Below are 25,135 nucleotides of genomic sequence, written 5' to 3' on the forward strand. Positions count from 1 at the left end.
CCTCTGAAAACATGTTGACTCAAAAGTCAGGTAAATCCCCACTACTACGATTTTTCAAGCTATTTCCTGATGAAAATCTGCAGGAATGACAGTTGCTTCCAGTTAGCACCTGCTTTGAAGAAAACATGCAAGTTTGAGCCTCCAGTCTTTAGGCAATCCTGAAAGGAGAGACACCTTTTGTTGTGCACTGATAGCCCTTCTGCCCTCTAACACAGACCTTGTTAACCACAGCTCTGAGGTAATGCCAGCATTTGCTGGGCTCATATTTCAAAATCCAAACTCATTTTAACCTGCGAATGCAAAAAACCCTCCCTTTTCTCAGTGCCAGCATGGAGTCAAACTAAGCATCAATTAGCAGTGTTTGACAAAAGCAAAATTAAAATTAAGTGCACTCTTCAGATGTTTGCCACACATCATTAAAGCTCTGCAGGCATTAAAAAGACAAAATGACATCTCGAGATGGGGAAGCATTGAAGTGACTTCCAACAACCCCTCCAGCCACAGCAGTGTGAACCCACATTGCCTAATTACTGTGCACGTATCCTGGAGTGATGCTGCTGCTGAACCCAGAGAGTTTATGCATTTCTCCTTCAAACAAGAGGCCATGCCTTCAGACCTTTTCCACAACAGAGCAGCCAGCACGCTTTTGAGGGCAATTATCATCCTGAGCTGTGACCCACACACGTTCCCCATCCTCCTCAAAAGCAATCTGCTTCAATTTAAATGAAAACATGAATCAAAAGCTTGATGTGGTAAAGCCTAAGCTTACAGGAGCTGTATAATTTCCATGCTTTTTCCCCATACTTTGTACTCCCTTCACACTGAAGCTTCAGCAATTACGATTAGCTGTGTAAAAACATTTCAAAATACAGATACTGCCTCCAAGATTGATCCTTGGCTTATTATAGCAGTGTTCAAAGTCCAAAGTCAGACATCTAGAAGACAGTCACACCCAGCAGCCTCAGTACAAAACACACCAGGCATCTGAGCAATATTCTGCATCTAAAATTCCTGAGAGAGGCCTCACCAAACCTAGAGTTTTCTCCATGCTGGTATATGACCCGTGTAAGAAACAAATAAACCAGAAATATGAAACTCTGTAGGTTACTTCTAATAACACATAATTGCCCACATAATATCCCCTTCTTTTGCCTCCACTGGAGCTCATACATCAGCCCAGAGGGATTGTTCAGTTTACAGTAATTGCAATAAACGGTTCACTGGCCTTTACTGTCTCCTGCAGCGCTTTCAGGGCTTCTCCTTTGTAGGAGATTAACTGATACCAAAAAAAGGCAAATTAAAAAGTCACAGCCATTTGGTATAAATCTGATCTCAGCATTCCTTTTTAATACTGTAATTCTACCTAAATGGGGGAGAAAACAAACCCACAGATGGGATGCATTTCACATCCAGAACTCTTCCTCACCTTTCAGTGAGACCCAGTTTAGGAAGTACTGCCTTCCAGTTTTGAAAATCCCTAGACTAACTTAGGAAAGTTAATGACAAAGCTGTGTCAGGGGAGGTGGAGGCTGGACATCAGGAGAAAGTTCTTCAACCAGAGGGTTGCTGGGCACCAGAACAGGTTCCCCAGAGAAGTGGTCACAGCACCAACCCTGACAGAGTCCAAGAATCATTTGGACTACATTCTCAGGCACATTGTGTGATTCTTGAGATGCCCTGTGCAGGGCCAGGAGTTGGACTCAATGATCCTGATGCGTCTCTTCCAACTCAGGATATTCTATGATTCTAAGGTAACCAATCCAACTCAGGAAACAACACTCCAGCTTCACATGGTACTGCAGGACTGCTGGGCTGGCAGCCTACAGGCAATTCTGTTCCTTTCCAAAACAACTTGTCTGGCTTCAGGTTTTGTTTGTTTTGTACAGGGTAAACCAAATTTAGCCCTTTGTTGCAGTCACTTAGCCCACCTTCTGTGTTTTCCTTCTGCTGAATAAAGGCAGACATCTAACTGATAGGAATTCTGCCTGCAGCTCACCACCCACCTGACACAAAATACCTGAATTCAGCAGGAGCTGGGAGAACAACACAAGGAACTGAGCAGGACAGACAACCTACCTCACTGCACATGGAAACTTGCTATTAAAAAAAAAAATATTAAGAGTTTCTTTAGGATTATAAACCTCATTTTACCAGGTGAGGAACCAGAAGTGGAAAGACAACTAAGCTCTGAAAACCTTTTGAAGGATGCAAGTGATTGCCCAGGCATAGAGCAAACAGGATCTGCTGGAGCTGTTTAAACAATCTTTCAAGAAAAAGGGAACAGCAAGTAAAATGGAAATGAAGACTGTCACTGTACCAAGTAAACAGCTGTGTGCCTAGAGGAAGGTGCTGGAACACCATTTTCTTCCAGAAGGATGAGACTAGCCAGAGCACTGTGGAGTTGGAGAGCAAGTTGTACCTACTACTCTGGCCACAGCCATCAGCATGAGGATGAGACATGAGATATGGGATCATTCCAGGGTTAGGGAGACCAAAACAAGTAGCTGGCAGCTGAACTGGTATCAGATCATGTTCACAGAATCCTAGAATATCTCGAGTTAGGAGGACCCGTAGGGATCACGCTTATTCCCCTTCAGAGCCTGGCTGCATTTATCCAGGAACAGCACTAATCCTTCAGGCTAGATTTTTCCAAAGCCTGCTGATTGTAAACATCTAACAGGCACATACTGGTGTTGCCAATATGCACATACAGATTAGAGACACTAAAAAGCAATTTTGAACCCTTAGTTGCCTAGAACAAACTATCAAGAAATTTATAAATCTGGTAGTCTTATATCAGGGCTTTCGAAGACAACCAGTGGCTCTTCTCCTTTTATGGGCAAAATCTCAAAGCATAAACACACCAGAAACAGTAAGTTCTGAATGCTTTCTTTTTAAAAAAGCAGGCTTAAATCATAAAAGCCTCCAATCCCTTGTAAGAGAGAGGAAGCCAGAGTAATTTAGAGCAATGTCTTATAAGAGACTGATACGTCCAAATAAAAATGACAAGTCAATTTGCTGGATGCAGGGAATGGTAAGTTTTCTGCTCTACATTTTGGTCACCACGATTTAAAAAAGTGGCACTAAAACACAGAAACCACAGATACAGAGGCAACAACACCGCTCCTCACCATCCTGAGGGTTGTTGTTAACAACAAAAGGAAAACCATGGATTTTGTTTAGACACCACCAACTCCACCTTATTTCACACCAGAGGCAGGGCTACCCTGAGTAATCTGAACTCTGGAATGCTTCCTTGTCACAAAACCTTGAATTTTTAACAAAACTTCATGTTTTAACATTTCTTTTAAAAAGACCACAGGAAGATATCTTTGATTAGCATGAAAAGGCCTGCAGGTCTCATTCAGGTACCTGATAATACAAGCAGAGTTTACATGAATTTGTGGAGCTCTCTGGCATCTGGAAGGGGTCTAAATCCTGTTCCCAAGAAAATTCATCCCTATTACTGCTCTTAAAAGCTACATATAAGCTTTCTGCCCATACTTCCAGAAGCAAAAACTTGGCTTCAAATCAGTTTTTCACCCTATGCTTCTAGTTTTCCTTATAACCTTAAAACTAAGTCAGGCATTAAATAATTCATGTTTATTTTTAAAAAGCCTGTCAGCAGCTTATGCAATTGAAGGAATTGGAAGACTACATACTCTTCTTGAATCCTTTGGATGGGGGATGAGGCTGAAATCCTCCTGCTGGAAGCCCATAGCTGCTCATCCGCTGCACAAGACTGGCTACATTGCCAGATTTCTCCCTCCTGAGTGGTACAGCATCATCCTTGGGCTCTACATCCTTCTTAACTTCCTGAAACAAGAGATTTAAAAGACTGAGAGGCCACTTAAATTACTCAAGAGGTCAGTGATTTTAGGCAGGCATTCAAAAGACTAACAGATTTCAGGTACTTACCATTAGGGGTGTAATAACATATTACACTCAAAACCATGGCATCCTGCAACTAAACATATCAAAGGCCTTAATAAACTTGACTCTTCCATACAATCATGTTAGTAAAAAGGTAAGCTGATGTGCTAAGAAAATTCAGAAACAGGGGCAGCATTTTAGCCATCTACTCCAACTCTAAGAAAAGTAGCTTTGAGCCCAGAAGTCCCGTATTACAACTCTCATGTCACAGCTCATATTTGAAAACATTTGTAAACATATAAATATTACTTCAATGGTAGACCCACGGGGCAGGGCAATAAAATAATGTATTATACAAAATGATATTAGGCGATTATCTCTGCCTCAGAAAGCTCTGAGGTGTTTACAGATAAGATACAATCGCACTGCTGAAAGACACGAGTGGAAAAGAAAGTGAGATACAAGAAACAGTGGGAGCAAGTGAGGAGAAAGGTGTAGGAGGAAAATAACAGACGTAATTTTTCTGGTAATTGTCTCCCACCTTCCTATCTTTCTAAATTAGGATATTAGCATTGGAATAGAATGTGCCAATCAAGACTAAGAAGCCTATAAACAAGAAAGCATCACTTCTTGATAAAAAGGCCAAGTATGTAGCAGTTACTCTACCACATCAGCTCATTAATCGAGATTCCAGGGGAGAACAGATACTCTGAAAGAAGGAAACCATCACTTTGCACAAGAAACCCATTAAGGCAGATCAATGGCTCATCTAGTGCAGAACACAGCTCCCAGGGGCCGCAATCCCAGAGGCTCTGCAGAGAGCTATCCTGCAACTCAGATCCTCCCACATTCCCAGGGCACCCATAAGTGCTTCATGAGGGAGATACATCTCCTTTTTATGTCTGCAGCTGGCCCTGTCTAACCCCTTTCAGCACCCATGGTCCTGTCTGCCTCCACAGAATCCTTGGGGACAGACACCAGATATTTGCCCTTTGCTCCATAAAGAAGTTCCTCTCTCCCATCTACTCTAGGCTGACACCTTACTACTCCCCCAGGCTGTTCTCCCCATCACCGAATTTCATTTGTCACAATCTTCACGGTTCTGTAAACCTGGATTGTATTTCCCCTTGGCTTTGTCTTCTCAGCTGAAGAGTCTGAGCCCTGTCATCCCCATGTCAGACAGCTGCTCCATCCCTTTAACCATCTATCCAGAGGCCTCTCTCCATCCCAGTCTCAAGGTTCCACGTAGGTATGACATGGATTAGCTTTTCCTACACACACTACTTGGCATTTGGCTCCCTCCAAGCCATCTGTTTTGTCTGCTCAGCTCCTTGCCACCAGCATGGCACTGAACTACATTAGAGTTTAACAGCACTCACAAAATGGGAGTGTCCACTGTTAAATTCCCTCTCCAGATGACCAGGGGTGCTGAACAAAGACACTACCACAACTGGTTCCTGGAAATCCCATTACAGACTCTCCTCTATCCTCACAAGTCATTGATAAGTCCTTTGTTTATAAAGAATCTTCCACTTCTTAATGGAACTTTTTGTTCAGTCTCACAGGAACTTCATTCCTTCAATAACTTGATGGAGAACTTTATCAAAGACTTTCTGAAAAGCCAAGTGTGTTACATTCACCGAATATCACACATCTGTGTGCTTAGCAAGACCCTCAAAGTCCATCAGCTTTCCCACCACCACAGAATTATAATGTCTGGAGGAAAGCCAACACCCATTAGCACTTTGCAGCTTTTTGTGATCCATGTCAGAACAATTCTTGCATCCACCATCAGTAGCCACTGGTTGACAACTCCACTACTTAATGCAGATGTAGCAGCAATAAAATCTTTAATATAACTGAAAACAATGCCAGCAAGGCATAGATATACACTTACTCATGTTGTGTGAACTCAAACATGAGCTTTAAGACAACAAAACCCACGCATCGATCAAGTGCCAAAACCAGCAGAAACATATTGCCCAGGACCTTGCTGGTGCTTTCTGGAACATTAAAGCCCAGGTTACCTCCTGCAGCTGTCCAGCAGGAAAAGTCTGCAGGTCTGAAAAACTACTGATGCTTTCAAAGATACTACAAACTTCAAGTCAAAAAGACCAAAGCACCTCCCTATTTCTCAAAAGAGCAGAGCAAGTAAAATAAGCAAAACTACAGACAGCACAATATTTCTTCCCACTCATCTACATTAGATAAAAAAGGCTTTTCAGAAAACAGTCAAGTAGTTCCTGCTGTTACTCTCCTTTATCCACAGTGACTTCTGCCCTGGAGATCTTAGCTCTGCAGAGATCCCATCTTCCAAGTCAAAAAAAAAAAACAAAAAAACCCACCCAAACAAAAAAACACCAACCCTCCAGAACAGTGCAGCTTCCTGTCCACCTCCCATCTGAATAGACATTTCACATTTCAAAGACTTTGTCATTCTCATCTTGTTTTTCAGCCAGTTACTTGCAAATCTGATAAACTAAAAGCAATTAAATTTGCCTACAGCTGAAACGTTTGCCACACCTTCAAAACACTCTTCTAGCTGCCTTACTGTCAAGGCCATTGTGCTCATCTGAAAAACATACTGGTACTTAAAAACTTGCCTACAGTGCTTCTGCCCCTGGATTTTTAAAATTATAATCTTTTGCTATGTGATTTATACAGCCTCCAAAATCTCCAAGCTGCTCCAGGAACTTCCAGTTAACCAGTTTCCCAATCGTGACACTTTCCAGTGAGGAATCAGCTCCAGGCTGCTTCCCCAACTCTGCACTTTGCACAAGACTTCAGAAGCAGCTCCTTCAATAACTCTGTAGAAAACACAGAGTTGCAAAAAGGAACTGGGGAAGCCTTACACTGGCAGTTTGTTTGAAAACATGACCTCCCTCTTTTTCTTTTAATTTATTAAAAGACATAAAAAATCAAAAGAGCACACACACAACACTTGCAAATGTTAGAACACTCTGTGAGGTAAGATCACCATAATCAGTAATTTGAATTAAACAGAAAATATACTTTTAAATCCAGCAGTAGCATCAAAAGCAGCAATCTAATAAACAAGTTATAAACAATAAGAAATTATTTGAGGCAAAAGCAGCGCCCACTACAAAAGACCAAGGACCCAAAACCAAAAGGAGGAATGCTTGAGTGCCTTTCTTGCCAGGCTTGAGTCAATAATTGAGTGGTGACAGGTAGGAAATACTCAAAGGTCTAACACAAGACAATAGTTAATTTTAACAGAAACTATAATGGATTAAATTTAAAAAGAGTCTAAAATAATTCTGTGAGCAATCATTACATGCAGAAAATCTTGCAGCCAGATTCAAAGGCTGAAGATTTACTGATGAAGAATTTCATCAGCAGAAACCAGAAAGAACAATCAGACATTAGGAAAGGCTGGTACATCAGACTTTCCTAATACAGACAAGATATGAAAGTTGAACTTTGATACACAGTTAAGAGAAACCATCCTACTCCAAGGCATACAAAAGGAAAGAGGTTGCAAGGAAAAGTTCAAGGTGAGTGTGTGATAAAAACAGCAGCAGAGAGCTGCAAATGCATCAGATTTACAGTGAACAGATGTGAGTAACAACCACACGAGAGGGTCCTGCCACAGCAGATAGTGGAAAATCTAGTTTTGACAAAGAACTACAGAAGCAGTTAGGAAGCAATCCATGGATAAGCCAACAACTACTTTTTCCATATTTAACCTACTACCCTTTAAAATATTCTTGTCAAGCAAGCACTACTTTTTTTCATTATTAAAGAAGAACTGCAACATTAATTAGCCTTCCTCAGGGCATAAAAACCACATTAAAATCAAACCAAGTCAAAGCAAATTCAGGAATTCCTGGTCTCCACAGCTGCACGTGGTCTACTACAGCACAACCATGTAGTTCACATGAGTGCTCCAACAGTAGGAAAATGCTCAAAGATTCATTTTCAAAAGCACACATCAGGATCCTCTGACGTAAACACCCACCAGCCCCACCAGCAACTTCATCCTGGGCATCATCATTACGGACATGTTAGGATCTCACAAAGGAAGTAATTTCTAAACAAGACAGTTTGGATCTCTGAAAACTCACACTAATCAATGTAAACATCAATAAACACCCCATTAATAATGTTAATAAGAGCCTGCAATTCTTACATCTCTGCTCTAACAGTTTGCTTGAAGTTTAGTGGTTGGAAAATGACACTGCCCACAGGTCTCATGTCTGAGCTACCACTACACCCAACCTGAACATTCCCAAGACTCCTGTTCATTGGCTTCACAAGGAAGGCAGTTTTCTTTGGTTTTTGGTGGGTCTTAAGTCAGCCTCGTATATCCAAACTATCAGAGAGAGTCTGTGTTGTGACAATGCCAACAGAACACCCCAGGACGCTTCAGCTTGTTCTGAGATGAGGCTTTTAACAGCTGCCAGCCAGCAAAACCAAAATGAAAACCTGACATTACCCGCAGCTGGAAATTTTAATATTGTTATTATGACAGTCCACTGCAGTTCAAGGCCTTGTCAGTGTTTCCATTAGCAGCACAGATTTTATGCATTTATGACTTGGCAGTACAAGGTCAATACAGACTGTCTCTTGGCATGAAACACGTTAAACTGGGAAGTAACCACCCACTTCTTCTGTTGCAAACTACAGCACTAGTCATAAAGGTTTAAAGTTTTCATAATCTCCACTAAATGTGTGTTTTGCAACACTTAAATTTGCTGAAATCACTAAAGGCTGATATGCAAAACCGAGTATAAATTTATCTCGACAGCAAAAAAAAAAAAAAAAGATTGGGGTGATCTTAAGGGGCTGTTGCTTTAATTGCACCTGTCACAGTTCAATGCACATGTTTACTTATGAAAACCTCAAAACCATTTAGGTACAGCGACATGTGAAGCAAGAACTACTCTTTATATGCAGACAAAAATCCAACACATCTAAATTCATCCACAGCCTCATGATGCCTATTAAAATAAGCAAATATGGGGGCAGTCCTGACCTACTTTGGAAGCGAGGGAGGAGCTGCCTTCCCACCATCAGCCACTCACCCACCCCTCGCTCCAGCAGGGACAGCTGGATCCCCCCCACTCCCCTTGCCAGAAGCCAAGAGCACTCAGATCAGCGAGGCAGTGGAGATACAGAAAACAGGTCAGACTGTCTGAAAGGCCACGAGTTAAAAATATGAATTCTGCTGCTGAATTATAGGGCACAGGGAAGTTCATTATCCAATGAATCTAAATCCTTAGCTAGATTCTTCAAGCATAAACATTAAGACTTGAGCTGCCCATCTCCTATTTATGTCATTATACAAAGAACAATCATCTTTTGAGTCCTTATATTAATTCCACTATAACATCAGCCTGTACAAAAGCAATGTGCATTTCTGTTACTGGCTGAGTACATTTTAAAGCAAGACCTCAAGAAGCAGAAAATGGTCTCAATCTCTGAAGAGGCTGAGATGAAGAATACACAGAGATAAATGTCTGAGCCTCCACATAAAATTATCTCATCTTTTCCCCATCAGAACAGCAATAAAGAACTCATGGACTGGCAAATTAGGTTCATGATTCATATTTTACCAAGCAGAAATTAAGGAACTTGGAATTGAACCTGTCATTTTAGGGAAGAGGGAGGAATTGAAAGCTTGTAATAAATCTACAGGCAATAGTTTCATTTATACAAGACACAGCCTTGAAAACCCCATCACTGAAAAATAACACATATAAATGTGACTGTATATAAATACATAAAAAATCTGTACAGTTGCCTGCAGAAGAGAGAGACTGTCAGCCCCAATCTGTTCAATTGCAATGAAACACCGCAGTTCCTGGAATACAAAAATCTTCACATAACTAATTATTTAAGCCTCCGTTACCTCTCTCATTTACAGTTTTAGTTACAGCAAGACAGGCAGGTACAGGGCAGCTTTAGCTTTTACAGTGCCACTCACTCCAATCCAAGGTATTCCACATCCCTTCATTTTGCCAGTGTCTCCTCCTTGACTAGAAAACATGATTTCTCACTCTCAGTGCAGGTACACACAGAGGTAAAATATTTAACAAAGGCAAAGAAAGAAAGATGAGCGATGTGCATCTATTCCTTTCCCATAACTTTCCAAGAACTAAAGGGATAGAGCAAGAAAGTTTATGAACCAAAACTGCTGAGAAGCTCCTGAGCTCCTTCCCTGAAGCATTTGGGAGATCAGAGCAGATTCGACCTCCCAACAGAAGAACTCGGCTGGGAGAGGTCAGAGGCTGCCACTGACTCCCTAGAGGATTAAATATTAATTCTTGAAAATAGAAACAAATCACCTTAAAAGATGAAAGCAGTTACCATGTGAAAAATGGGCAAACTCGATAACCTTTGTTTTGCAAGACAATTTACCTTCTGGACAGTTTAACACATGCCATGGGTCGATTTTTTGGGGGCCTAATTTATGGCTGAAGTAGGGACTGTTTAACAGTAAATCACTGGGTTTAAGTGCTGACCTACAATCAGACTGAACCAACAGTAAGGCAGTATCACTCCTTGTCTTTCCTCTTCCAAAACTGAAACTGCTTCATAACTGACTTCTGTACGTCCCAGTCAAAGGCACTTCCATTCCTAACTGAAGTTGGAATAAAGTTTCCAGCTGACATGAATCTCCAGTAGTTTCCACAGGAGGTACAGACACAATGCTGTGGCAGCAACTCTTGCTGTAGCTCCTCAACACAGTGCACCTCCCTCCAAGGCCATCATCTGCTGAGCATGGCTTTGGAAATCCCTCTAAATACCCCTTATGAGAGTTTTACACAGAGCTATCCATTTCAGTTGGAAGTTCTCACACTCTTTAAACATAAGAAAGGATGCAAAGTCCTGGAAGACAAAGTTCCCAGCCATCAAGTGATGCCAGAAGACACCAATGGACTCTGTGCACAGTAGAGTTTCATAAACGGTTGGAGAAAAAAGCTGAATTATTTACATTTGCGCCTGCTGCAGATTCAAATTGCAATTTCTAACTTCCTCCCCCAAGAATAAAATACAATTAGCTACAGAAGTGACTCAAACCAGTCTCACACTTCTCCAGTTTCCAGACAGAGCCTCAGCGTTGCCTTTATTAAATCACACCCACGTCAGGTAACACGGTTTAACAAGTTACCAACATTTTTAAATGTGTTATAATCTATGTTAAATATAGATCAGATAATCATCCTGTCATGCTGTGTAGGAAGAAACATCATCAATCAGGCAAGGTACAACTTCTTTTTCACAATATGTAACACATGGGGTAAGCAGGATCTCTGGGAAGCATAAAAAATTTACTGAGTCTCTTCAGACTTACAAACCTGAGCCATTGAATAAATGTAATACCTGAAGTCAAGAACAGACAAACAGCTGGACTTTCCTACATAAGGAAAACTACCTCTACAGAGGGAATGCAGAAGCAGGTTTGGAATTTCAGATCTTGATACAAATTATATATATTATTATACATGCATATATTTTCTATATATATAAATAATTCAATTTTGTCCTGGAAAACTGGATACCTACAAGCAAGTGTCAAAACAGATTGTGACATGAAGTCTTGTCAATATTTGCAAAATACAAGAGACATAAAAAGATGCAAACAAAACACCAAAGCCCAGATGCAAGAAAGGAGAGCAGTCAACTCACCACGTCTACCAGTAGCAAAGAATCCTAAATTAACTGGAGTAACTAGAGGAAACACAGTCAGATAAAAAAATCTTAAAATGCTGATTGCATTTATTTTCTATTATATTTTCTTATATATATGAAAATTTAATTATATATTTTGTAATTGTTTTCTAGAATAACAGTTAATGCCTTGTCAACCACCAGCCACCAAACAGTGCTTTAGGTAACGAAAGCAGGAATCACACATGGCAGAGGGTGAGACAGAGACCCAGCTCCCTCAGCACGTGTGTTTTATCAGCTGCCCCCACGTGGGAAGACAGGAAGACATTTCTTTCTCTTCTACCAGTTAAGAGCCTCTATTGCTGGTCCAGAGAAACACGGGACCATTAACCACTACAGGTCCCCTTTGATGTTTAACTCAGAACATCCCTCATTCCTTCTCACCATCATCCTGACTTCCTGCATCTGCTCTGTCCTACTCAGTTTTCTTCTTCCCTGCATTCCTTTTCCAAGGCACCCATCTCTTTTCATTCCCTGTAAAGCCTCCAGCACTTCACTCATGGCCACAAGTTAAAACACTGACTCATCTACGTCCCTTCACAAGTCCTGCCTAAGACACAAAATTAAATGCTTAAGAGAATGTCAAGTAAGGGCTAAAAATATAAATCTCAGAATCTCAGGGGAGATAAAAACAGGTTTAAAGTTCAAGTTTTATCAAAGATTCACACATTAACTAACATTTTTAACTGAAAATGCATCTTGCTTTCTGTTCCTCTTTTGTCAGCTCTGTCACAGGGCCCACTGCCATAACACCAAGTCCAAAGCTAACAAACTCACATATATACACCAAAATATTATTTTCAGCAAGTGAAAAGCATCCAAAAAGCTTGTTAAGCCAAGAAAATAATTATCACATTAAACTTTCATATCAGCTCATAATATTGGATAAACCCAGTGTTCAAGGAAGGAAAACATACACTCAAATTTAACTGAAAACACTACAGTAGATTAGTAGTGATTTGGACGAGTCATCCAAAATGATGACCCATCTTAAAAATAAAAGATTCATAAGTAGTGCAAATGTTAGGAGATGACAGTCCAGAAGAGCTACTCTCATGCAGGTTTATTGTCAAATTCACATGTAGATTACTTCATTTCACCTCACAAAAAAAGCAAAATGACAGATTTAATATTAACTGTCTTGGGTTGTACAGACATAAAGCAAAGTACTAAAATTACAGGGCTGGAATGCACTCCCAGAGCCTCCCGGAATGTAGCAAACATTACACGTTACAGTACCTGGATAACTGATCTTTTTGGTATTATTCCATATGCTAATTCCAGAGTGCAAATTTATGGCCATATTTTAGAGTTCTGGACACAGGGAAGGTATAAACTTAAAAGTGAGTTTCCTGCACCTGTCCAGTCAATTATTACTGACTGAGACACCGACAAAGCTTTGTGCAGTTTACTCAACAATGGTTGCAAATGATGGAGCACACCCTGTTTGGAAGCCTCCAGCCAGGGAATGGTTGCCTTTCTCCCTTGCTGGGAGAGGAAGTTATAAGATTATGCATAAATCAAGCGTAACAACTAAATAAGGAAGGACAAAAGAGCAGACTGCTTCATGTGACTACAGGAATAGCTACATGTACAAACCTGTTGCCCCTGCCACACAAACCACTGCACCCAATCGGAGCAGCTCGGAGATTATCCAGGAGTGTGCAGTTACCACAGAGCAACATCACAAGCTGATCTGGCGTTTAGAAAAGCAAGAGGCACGTGTACAGTCACGAAACTTTGATTACTCAAATGAGAGAGAATAATTAGCATATTAAGTGGCATTCACACCAGTCATTAATCACGCTTTATATCCTGCTGTCCTCTGGAACAGCACCTTAAGTTCTCCTCCATATCATGTCACTAAGTCAAAATTTAGATGTTCTTTCCATTTCTCCCATGCTCTTGACAACACAGTATTTTCAAATATAGAATATACAAATATATGTTAAAATACTAAGTACTACAAGAAGTTTTCCTCATTCTGTGTTCACATTCAGCCACTGAAGAATTCACGATGCTACAGATTTTTACTCTTACAGTGAAAAACCAGTTTGCAAATCCAAACTGAAATCTCCTTGATAGATGATTTTTTAAAATTTCTTAAAGCACAGCTGTTCATCTAGAACAGGGGAAGGGTCATACAATTTCAACAAATTTTCTGCAGTTAAATAGTTCACTTTTGAGGAAAGCATCTGTGACATTTCATATCTAATAGTCCATCAAGATAAATAACTCAAATAGTCACATCACTTTCATGATCTCTTTCTAAACAACATACCCATATTGCCTTGGAATATGAAATAATTCACACGTCCCCAACCAACACAAGAATAAAATTCCTATGTGGACATAGTGAAAATAAGAAAAGACAACCTGGCACGCAAGTGCCCACAAGTGGCTGTGCTGGCAGAGCTGTGTCAGCAACAGTGAAGTCTGAGACCATCTGCAAACTCAAACTATCATCAAGACTTCCCCTCTTCATGCCACATACAGTCACTTCACAGAGGGACCTCAGAGGGTAAGGGCCTGACTGGTATGAACCCAAGCAGTCAATCCAGAGACTCATCTGGAAAAGTCACAGGAATAACAATAACCCATGATGAGCTCTGCACCCCAGCAACAACTCATATGTGACTGTATGCCTGTAGATCAGTGCCAGTGGATGTATCTGCCAAGGTTTTCAGATGTTGGGATTTTTTTAACCATTATTTTTAGAAACAGTAGTTTCCTTACCATAAGCAAGGCTCACCCAAGCCATTTACCTTGACATTCCAGTTGGAAAACAACTGTTTCCTTGTTTATTCAGGCCAAAACAGCTGGCTAGCAGAGACCCTTCTCTCACCCCACAAGCACAGGAATCATTATCACCGTTCTTGCAAATCCAGATAGGATTAGCAGGAGCAGCTCAGGCAAACCCAGAAGGCACCTCCTGATATGACACTCTTCTCCAGTGGCCCTATTTTCTCCGAAAGCCAGAAGAAAAATCAGCAGGAACAATGGGTGGCACCAGAGTGTTGGCAGGAGGTCTCAAAGCACCAGCCTGAACACTCAGCTTCACTCCTTGCCAGGAGACAAAGAGCCACCTTATATCCAGTGCTTCTCTCATATATTCAGCACTGAAATCGAAATTACTTAATATGGCTTTCAATCTTGCATGTAATCTTTGTTTCAGAAAAACAAGAACTGCCAGCTTCGAAGCAAACATCGCCCTGTCACAGGCTCTGCCTGCTCTGCCTGAGAAGGCAACAACACCTCCGAGCTCCTCAGTGTCACCTCCCTGCACGATGCACCGCAGTGACAGTCTCCTCAAAACAATAACAAAGCAAAGGGAAAGGCTGTATAAACTGAAATATCATTTGAGCAATAGGACTGATAAATTGCTGCATATCTTATTTTCTCCAAGTCTTACCCAGATGCAAAGAATTCAGACAGAATACTTAAAGGAGCAAACACTAAAATGCTGGAAACAGGTATTTTAATCTATTCCTTAAACACATTAGATGCATACTATTTAACCTATATGCATTGTTTAAAAGTTATTAATCTGCTTTTTGAATTAATGCTATTATACTTTTTAACTGCACCCAGGTTAGAATTAACTTAGAACAGAGAGTCTGCCTTGTCCATGATCTGGATTCCATGATTCCTGTTTAGAGTTCTGGGCGAGGTCAGTTTACTATTTTTGAAAAGGAATTACGGAAGACGCTACGCCTGAAGGAGCTTTCAGCCAAAACTTGTCTCCCTGGTTCACAGTCCAGTGTTTAACAGCATCCCACCACTGAGAACACAGGACAGAGGCAGCAAAGACAGGCTTAAGAAGGTAAGGCAGCTGTGCTAATACTCTAAAGTGCTGGTCTAGGGGTGATGTTAAGGGAAGGAAAGGGGCCTGGGTTATTTCATTTACACAAACACATAGACCAGGAAGTTGAACAGAAAGAATCACCTAAAAACAAATCATCCTCTGAAAAAGGAATTCTTCATGCAAACACCATAGCTGTCTGGTGTTTTAAGTATCTCGATGTACTAGGGAAGGGCAGATAAGCTAAACCAAGCCCGAGTAGTTTTATTACACAAAGAATGCTAAGACCAAGAATTTACATTACATATTAAAACAAAATCTAAAAATCATACTGCAACCACAACTTTTAAATTCGCACTGTTCACATTCACTACCCCGAAGCACGAAATCTGTTTACAACATTTGATGTTAAGAACATAGGGAAAATAAAGCGAAGCTTACCACCTCCAAGGACATATTTGCTCGAACACGCCCAGTGTTGCAGGGCTTTTTTTTTTTTTTTTTTTTTTATTTAGGGGGAGGAAGAAAAATGTCACAGCGAGCAAAGTTCACGTGTTAACCTGGAAAGGATCCAGGCTCGGCACTAGAGCGGGAGCAGCTGCACACACCTGTGCAGGCAGGAAGCTCTCTCTGTTCCAGCTCTGTCGCCGAGCAGGCGGCCGAGGGGCTGTATGTCCCAAACACGCTCGGAGAAGAGTCCAGCTTGTTCACCAGAATGTCCCCAAAGCCTGCTGGCAAACTTCACTGATGAGAGCTACTAATTAATCCACCCCCTGCTCCTCCCTCGTCCGAGTTACTGCCTTCAGCTTATGATCGAACTGGTTTTACTACCGTGAAAAGCCTATTACTCACAATAGAGCCGGTTATAAAACTGAGATAGCGATAAACGAAATAAAACAAGGAACTTCAGTCCTTAAAGAGCTTCTCAACCATGAAGGAACAATAATCTTCAAAAATGAGCAGAAGGAAAAACACCAATCATCACTTTCACCTTAGCAACACAACGGGTGTCTGAAAGTGACAAAGTGAGTGAACAGAGCTACTCAAAATAAATAAATAAACAAATTGTCAAAAAAGATGCAAAAAAAAAAAAAGAAGTTAAGATTCATTGGCCAAAGAAAGAGGGAGATCTGGGCAACTTCCTGAAGAAGGCGAGTCCTGGACTCTTGATCTTTACTTTCAGAGAACTGTTCCTGTATATTATATATATAGAAATCTACAAACAGGAACGAAGCCCAACCCAAATCCAAAAAGCCTTCCACATTACACACGCCTTAGCATATCCAAAAACCTCACACATGCCAACTAACAGCATTATTGCACTGCAGGTGAATGAATGTGCACGTTTTACACTGTGATGGATTTTAGAACGGAAAAGCCACTCTCAAAGAAAACAATAAAAGTCTGCTAGGTTTCCACTGCTAATTCCTTTCAGGAATTTATGAAGTTGTTTATTTTAAATTGCCCATACAGGAAGAAGCAGAAAAATGGCAATAACAATGTCAGAAACAAGAACTCTAACTCAAATATTCCAATCCCACTCAGAACGGATATTCACACAGTTCAAACAGGAATCTCAAACCAGGTTTTGTTAAAAACATTGGAAATGTACATACTCCAAAACCCGGCACTGCAATACAGGCAGAAAATCTTTAAAAAGCCCTAGTACTGAAAAGTGAATTCAAGGAAATGAGCTTCACAAATATGCAGTGTAATTGCTCGTACTTTTTTTTTTTTTTTAACCTACTTGTTTTCAACTATAAAGCTCTGGTTTCAGGACTGCTCTGGACATCCCACCCACTGATTTACCTCCCTGCCTTTACATCTCTTCCACTCCCCATCCAATGCAGTGACACTGCCACACTAATACCCGAGTATGTTTTGGAGGCTTTATGGGATTCCCCTCAGCTGAGTCTGTTTATTCTCTTTCTTTTAAAGCAAAATTATGAAAGTGGAAGTCAGCACCAAGAACTGCACAGACTGTCTCAGACCTCTGGTTAACCGGTCAAGTGATGAGCTCATGGAAAATGCCGAGGTCCCAGCTGGCACTGGCAACCAGGCACCACCAAGCTCTCACCCTTCTTCAGGATCTCACTGTCAATAGGCAAAACGCTTGGGTAGGATCCAGTAAAACCCAACCAAAAAGTTACCAGAAGATGATACAAAGTACCAAGCATCAGCATTACATCAGTATCCACAAGAAGCGTCCATACATTCCCTTCTGCACTGGAGTATTTGAAAGTTGAATAGTACTTACCTCACCGGCACTGTACAATAAAATAACCCATTTAAAAACACAGCTTCAGCTTCCTTTGTTGCAATTCTGACAGCAAAGACTCAACTGCTACCACTACATGAAACATAAACCCGGTACCACCATGTAAAATTACTTTGCAGTGTTTTGAAGACTTGAGGGGAAAAAAAAAAAGACAATCAAAAAGAAAGGAAGACATAATCGAAAAGCTATTTCTCGCTTTAACAACTCCAAGTGAAGTTGACAGACTCAGTCATACTTCAAACAGAAGAGACACATTTGTCTAAGCATGCAAAAGTCAAAGCATGAGGAGTGGTTTAAAATGTCAGTAAATTCAGTATATGAGCAGAGCCCAGCAGGAGAGAACAGAAGGGACTGACCTGCTTTAGCAGTCACGATACAGTCCGAATCTGGGGCATCCAACATACCCAGGCAGCATGGAGCGATAATCCTCCTGTCGGCATTTTGCTTGTCCTTCAGACAGCCAAGAGCCAACCTCCTGCTGCCTGACAGCCAAGGCCAGTTGCAGCTGGCACCAAGGCAACAAGCTCCTTTCCTGCCCTCAGACAGGATGGAGAAGAGACAAACTAACAAAGCTAGCAAAACCAAACTAGATGGAATTAGACCCTCTCCCCAGTTCTCCTGCAGTTGATGGAAATCAAAGGTTTTTATTTCTTTCAAATAAAAACTTATCTTCTGTAATAACATCTAGCATCCAGACAGGTCCATCTGCACCCAGTTTAGTCTGCCATATTTATTATGTTTTTAAATATTTTACACATGAAGGTAAATCTAGTGGATAGCACACGCACTTTCAGCTTCCAATGTTAATCTTTCTCAGATAAGCACAGATTACAATTTACCATCCAAATTCTGTGTGGAGAGGTTATATGTTGGCCTCAGTTCAATTCTTAACAAACCTATATATATATATATATATATATATATATATATATATATATATATATATATATATATATATATATATAACCAAAAAACCACCACCATGCAATGGATTCAGCCCAGATCCCCATTTAATGCATGAAATTACACTCCTAACAGGAGAATAAGATTATCCTTTCAGGAAGTAATAAATACTCAAGTACAGCCCCAGAATTTTGCAATCAAACTTGTAAAACTTGTTGCAACCCTCAGTCCTGTCCATAGCAAATGTGCCCTCTCTGGTTACATTTCTGACCTGGGAGATCTACCCCATACACCCAAAGTTCCTCCTCAGTCCTCCTGGTCTGGTTGTCCTTCCAGCTTTTTCCTTCTCACTACACCCTTCAGACCTTTACCCTCCTTTCCCTTTCGTGTGGGTCACGAGAAGTTGGCAATATTTGTCCCTCTTTGGCATCCTTATTGTTATTACCCCTCCCAGTTGTGGTGGTGCTAAGCTACTGGGCACCGTAGCAAACAAGTAAATCCATTTCTTAAGGGACCTTCCTCATTCACAAGGCCAAAGTACAACTCTGCTTCTTTCCATGTCCCTCCTGCATTTCACCCACATCTTGAGGGTGTTAACATCACACCAGGCCAAGCTGGGGCATTTGAATTTAGTTGGTGAGGCCTGGTACTTGCAGCAGTCTGGTCATAGTAGCATTTCATAGATTCTGCAGTATAATCCAACAACCTACTACAGCAAAAATGAGAACAGTTCTGGATGAGAAAGAAAAAAACCCCACTTTTCTGCAACCGTCTTCCCAGAAACAGTCTCTCAAACTATCTCTACCTGTAAATTAACTTTTAAGAAACTATAATCAAACTGACCTTGAAGAAAACCCATGACTTTCACTTCCCTAACAATTAATGTTTTCCCATCATCTCATCACTGCACAACAGTTTTCCACTCTAAACAGACCATCTTAGAAGAAAAAGTTCCCAGGATCAGCCTCATAACTGCACTCAACTCCAGCACTAAAAAGGAAAGTTACCCCTATTGTTGTGAAACAAAAGTGATAATTTTCTTCTGCACAACTTCCTTTCCACTTCTCCAAACCCCTATGTCTTCTAGAAAACTATCTGTCCCCTGTAATTCAGGATATCCAGCCATGCCATGCACATACTGAACAGCCATAGGGTTAAAAATACCTGCAGCTGAGATACCAACATGGAAATCATTTTAAACAAAATTTATGAAAGCCACAGCTGCAGAAGGGCAAGAAAACACCCAACAAGTTTGGTAGTTAACATGGGAACACATCACATCCAACCTCTATTTGCTGTTCAGCAGACAGTGTTGATGACACAAGTACCAGAGAAGAGCCATGTCTGAGGCTTTCTTCCTATAGAGCACTTGAGTGTTAATTAACCTCATCAACAGAGTAATCATCAAAACACCACTTAGGGTCAAGTCCTATTTACACAGGACTCAAAACCCAAAATGGACTTTGAACTAAACTACCAACAATTTGAAAATATTAGACAAGTGAAAGGTATCCATACAAACTTGTCCTTGGTAAATACCATCTCTGAGAATAACTGGAAATTATTCCCATCAGTTTTAAAAGGAAAATACTTAAAACTCTCTGCAGTTGATCAAATATAAGTAATTTTGCTTTTTCAGAAAGATGAACAGAAAAACTGTAAAATTTAAAGTAAATATGTGTAAAGTTTATAGCACTGGATAACCTTCCTCTCAGGTTTAACCATATGAAAGTATCGCACTAAGATACATTAGATAGTTCTGGTTTGCAGAGAATTAGTTTCACTTCAAAAGATGCAGGAATATGTAAATTCACTTGGACTGTACAGAAGTGTTACACCAAGGAAGCCTTGCAAGTTACTAAAAATGTCAGAAAGGAAAAAGAAGCAAAGCACAACGTCTCCAACACTTGCATAGTTTAGATGGAAAAATATCTCCAGCTCAGCAGGCTCTGAACTTCCCCACTTTCCCAACTCTCTCATGACTTAATGTCTTCTGTAGGGGTAGGTTTAGGAGTTTTCATGGTCTTGTTTTTTATAAATCAGTTCATCTCACTAAAGGAGATAACCATGGCTCCAGACAACTTAGTGCACTGCAGAATATGCAGTATAAGGGTACAAACCAAAAGAAATGCTAAAGTGAACAAGAACAGACAGTAGAACTCAAACAAAAAAAATTTTCAAAAGCATATTAAAAAAATGTCATCACCTAAAAGGTCTTCACATTGAAAAAAAAATCATCCCGTTACAAATACAAGTGATGTGCATTTTAACCATTTCAGTAATAATGAGCCTGATACACGATCACAGTAAGACCCAGCAAATGCAGAGAACTCACCTTCACAAAATTGTCAGGGAACATGCCCCTTTTGCCATTTAACTCCCCTTCTAACCATCCTTCTTCTTCCAGTTTTTTCACATTCCTGATGATTTCCCCAGCTCGGATCGTTAACTCATCATCATGCACTGCATCATAGTCATATTCCACAATATAGTCCACTAAAAAAGAAAAAGACCCACAGTGAGTACAACCCAGTCTTGGAAATGCAACTTGAAAGTCACATATGTGCAAAAGGCAGACCTAACCACAAATGCTAAGAACAAGTGTTTTTCCCTTACAGGAATGCTCATTTATGAATTGTAACATTCCCAACTCTTTCAGGGGGGGGGGGGAAACTGGACAGTTGCCTATTAGAATAAAGTAAATGCAGGAATATGACACCAGGTCATATTTTGGTGGTGGTGGGTAGGTTTTTTGCTCATGTGTGGTGGAAGGAATTACTGGCAGTGGTTTCCTTCCCCCCCACCAAGTCCCAGCTGGAGATTTACCAATAATGAATCACTGCCCACAGGGCAAGTGCTTGTTACTCAGTGCACATTTGGGGCCAAGGAGGGAGGAAGGTTCAAACACTGCATGTACAGTATGTACATACAATGCTTTGTTAATTCTCATACCTGAACCTGCTGCTCTATCTGCAAAAACTGATTGCTGCACACACAGTGTTTTTGCAGGTTCCATCCAAGAAATGTAATACAGCCAGAAGGTGTGTGATTGACATCATCATACAACTTAAACTGCACAGACAAAGGCACCCTCCTTCAGAGTCATCCGGTTTATATGAAGTAGAATAAGCAAGTGAGCTTTAATTTTGATACAATTAATTTACTCAGAGGAGCATAGCAATGTATTTACATATTTGTCCATCTGTTGCACAAGATCCATGCGTTGCTCACTGACAGCTTAAGGCTCTTTTGGCAATAAAGACTCATTTGTTCATCAAGAAATTCTGTTCATGCCACAAACTTCCACAAACCTGCAGCAGTCAAATAATCTTCCCTCACTCAAATTCAGTCAGATATCCAGGCACTGCCAAATGTTAACACTGTTCTAAGTGAAACCTCCTCCTCTGCAGATCACAAGGAACACGCACAATGACAGGAGCACAACAGGGTTAAAAGACAGAAATTCAGAAGGGTCTTAGAAGTTTGGGGTGTTTTTTCCCCTAGTTACTCTATTCTATCAGTGCACAATAATATTCAACAATTAATTCAAAAATGAAAGAATCAAATAGGAGGAAGTATTATTTCCTTGGTATTGAACTTACAGCTGCATTAAACCAATGTATAATTCTGATCTGTGGGCAATTTTAATCAAAAGTGCAGATGCAGTGATGTTGCAATGAAGCCTTTTTTCCTGCCTATGGATGAAGTCAGAAAACCCTTAGTGAAAAACAGAACTACATGATGGTGCCATGAATGCAAGAGAAGCTTGAATGATATGTCTGGCAAAGTATTTTTTTAATATACCCATTAACAAAGGAATCAGTCAAATATAAAGATGAAGACTTGGTTTTGCTTTCTTTCCTTTAAGGACAAATTTATTTTCTTCCTTGTGAACTGAAGGCAGCACCAGAGTTACCTACTCATGATACACACTCTAAAACTCCTGGTACACACTTTTTTAATTTTGCCAAATGCATTCTCTAAACTTGTTTCAAAGGATCATATTCCCCCCTTACTGCCTGCAGCAAGTAGAGTAGTTGTGTCTTGTTTCTGCATTGAGTTGTCTTTTGAATGGCTGACATGAAATATTGCCAAATATATAGGAAATTCTGGCAGCCACAGATCATAAAGACAACAGCCATTCATCACCTACAGTGTGGAAATAAAAATGTCATCTTCCAACCAATTCGACCCAACCATTTTGGAAACCTTCAAATGCAGAGAAACGTAAGAAATGTCCATGTCACATATTTCTCTCATGATATACTCTGTTTTGAAGCACATTAGCAGATACTATATTTCAATATACACACTACAGGATAGCTCTATAAAGTTAAACATGGAAAATGGATCAGAATAGAGTGTCAGTCATGGTAAATGCTCTCAGCATTGCAGACTGTGACTGGAACTGCCAAACACCTGGTCCTTTTTCCACAGCAGTAGTAGATAATCACACTCACACTGCGTCAACACAAGCCAATTCTTTTGAAAGCTTATTTATTCCCTTGGGAGAACATTCCTGTATTTGTGTTTGAAACAAACAACACACTCATTCTGGTCACCTTTGTAGGCTGTAAAACATGGACTCGGTCATGCCAACAACCAGCAGAGGCTTTGAAGAACCTCCCAGTCACCATTCACGTCTCTGTCTTCCAAAGATAAACAGTAGTAAAAGGACATCAGCTTTTTATGTTTAAAATTTAAGTGCTTTTATCTGTCAGTGATACTCCATGCCACGCTCACTCTCATGGATATGAAGAAAAATCAGATGCAAATTCTGTTGTGTCATCTGTAAAGTGGAAGGGATTGTGGGGAATGTCAAAATAGTTTTATCCCATAACTTTTTTCATATGATGGCACAGAAACAGCAAGAAGCCACACATCTCCCACCTAAATACTACGTGACCCTCAAGAGGAACTCATCAGTTTTGCTTTTCAATACTGGCAAGTAGCACTAGTTGAATCATTCAGGTAATTCGGACTTCAGTGTGCTGGGCAAGAAACTGTTTACTGCCAAAACAGTCCACATTAAATAAGCCTCTGAAACATCTTCAAGTATAAAGTATAATATTTACCCAAGTAAAAACAGTATCCAGTGATGACAGAAAACGTTAAGGCATAACAACAATAACTAGGAATTACATTAGTCCACGGATTGCACTTCTGAAGGCTTCAAGTAGTTCTGAATGCTTTTGAATGTTTCAAGTTCTCACTTAAAAGCTTTACTCAAGAACAGATATGCTGTGATCAGTCAGCAATAAGTGTGACTCCAACCATATAAACTGGTCAAAACTTTCAAAAAACAGTCTCAACTGGTAGAACATGCAGCAGAACTCCTCAGCAACACAAAACACAAAAGCCACCTATCTTACCTCTCCTCAGTTTTTTTACACTGCTTTCTCCATTTCAAACCCAACTCAAATCAATTATCTGTATCTTATAAGTCCACGATGTATCTTATATGTATCTTATAAGTCCACGAGTTTTCATCCACATCATGGATGAAAAATAGTCTTCTCAAGCCTGAGCAGGAACATTGTGAGATTTACTGCGCTTTTCCTGCACATCCAGGAATACCAAAGCTCACCAGAGAGGAAGACAACTTTCTCCCAAGTTTTCACAGCCAGAATGGGCCATCCCAAACCACCTCCTACACCGCATGCAAAGAAGGTATCTTGACCCTACATCTCTAACACATAAGTGGCAATCTTGTTTTGGCAAGAATTCAAATATAAACATAAAGACAGCACCTGGAACATGCTTCCAACCAAGGAAAGAGGGATGGAAACAAATGAGAAGCCACATCACAGTTAGGTTGACGAGGGCATTAGAGATAATAAATTGTAACAGACTAAGAACTGACAGAACAGATTTAGAAAAACAAGACTACACATTCAGTGCCCTGGTAGCAGATGAGGGGCTGGAATCTGTGTAATGAAGAATCAGAGGCAATTGAGCCAGTGCCACCAAAAACAAACTGATAGAGTACAGGCCAGAGGAGTATAAAGTGGTGTGGACTGAACACTGTCCAAAATGCCAGGCTCCAAGGGTTGTGATCAATGACACACGGTCCAGCTCGGGGGGAAATCACCAGTGGTGTGTCCCAGGAGTCAATCCTGAGTCGTTCAGTACCTTTATTAATGACCTGAATGATGGGACTGATGCACCCGCGGCGAGTCTGCAGATGATACAAAGCCTGGAAGAGTGGCTGACAGACCGGATGGATATGCTGCTATTCAGAGGGACCTCAACAGGCTGAGGAAATGGACCATCACCAACCTGACGAAGGTCACAGGCAAATGCCAAGTCCTGTCCCTGGGGAGAATCAACCCCGTGCACCAGTACAGGCTGTGGACTGCCTGGCTGGAAAGCAGTTTGGCAGAGAAGGACCTGGTGGACACCAAGTTGACAGGAGCCAGCAACACATCCTCGCAGCAAAAGAGGATCAAAAGCAGTTGGGGCTGCATTAGGAGGAGCACTGCCACAGGCCAAGGGAGGGGATCTCCCCCTCTGCTCTCTACTGGGGAGACCATCTGGAGTGCTTGGTGCTGTCCTGGGTGCCCCAATACAAGACAGAAATGAAA

The 25,135-nt window shown here is 40.8% G+C and overlaps 1 protein-coding gene across 1 annotated transcript in view; it reads right to left on the minus strand.

Annotated features, from left to right (window-relative positions):
* CD2AP (CD2 associated protein) overlaps positions 1-25,135 on the minus strand; it is an 81,257-nt gene that overhangs the window by 37,327 nt on the left and 18,795 nt on the right. The window contains exons 2-3 of the mRNA XM_051810309.1: positions 20,887-21,047; positions 3,663-3,816 (exon numbers count right to left, since the gene is read on the minus strand). Coding sequence (XP_051666269.1) covers positions 3,663-3,816; positions 20,887-21,047 — 315 coding nt within the window. The remainder of the gene's footprint in view (positions 1-3,662; positions 3,817-20,886; positions 21,048-25,135) is intronic.

Source organism: Manacus candei, unplaced genomic scaffold (assembly GCF_025592945.1).
Source record: "Manacus candei isolate 608988 ecotype Guabito, Panama unplaced genomic scaffold, ASM2559294v1 h1tg000007l, whole genome shotgun sequence".
NCBI lineage: Eukaryota > Metazoa > Chordata > Aves > Passeriformes > Pipridae > Manacus > Manacus candei.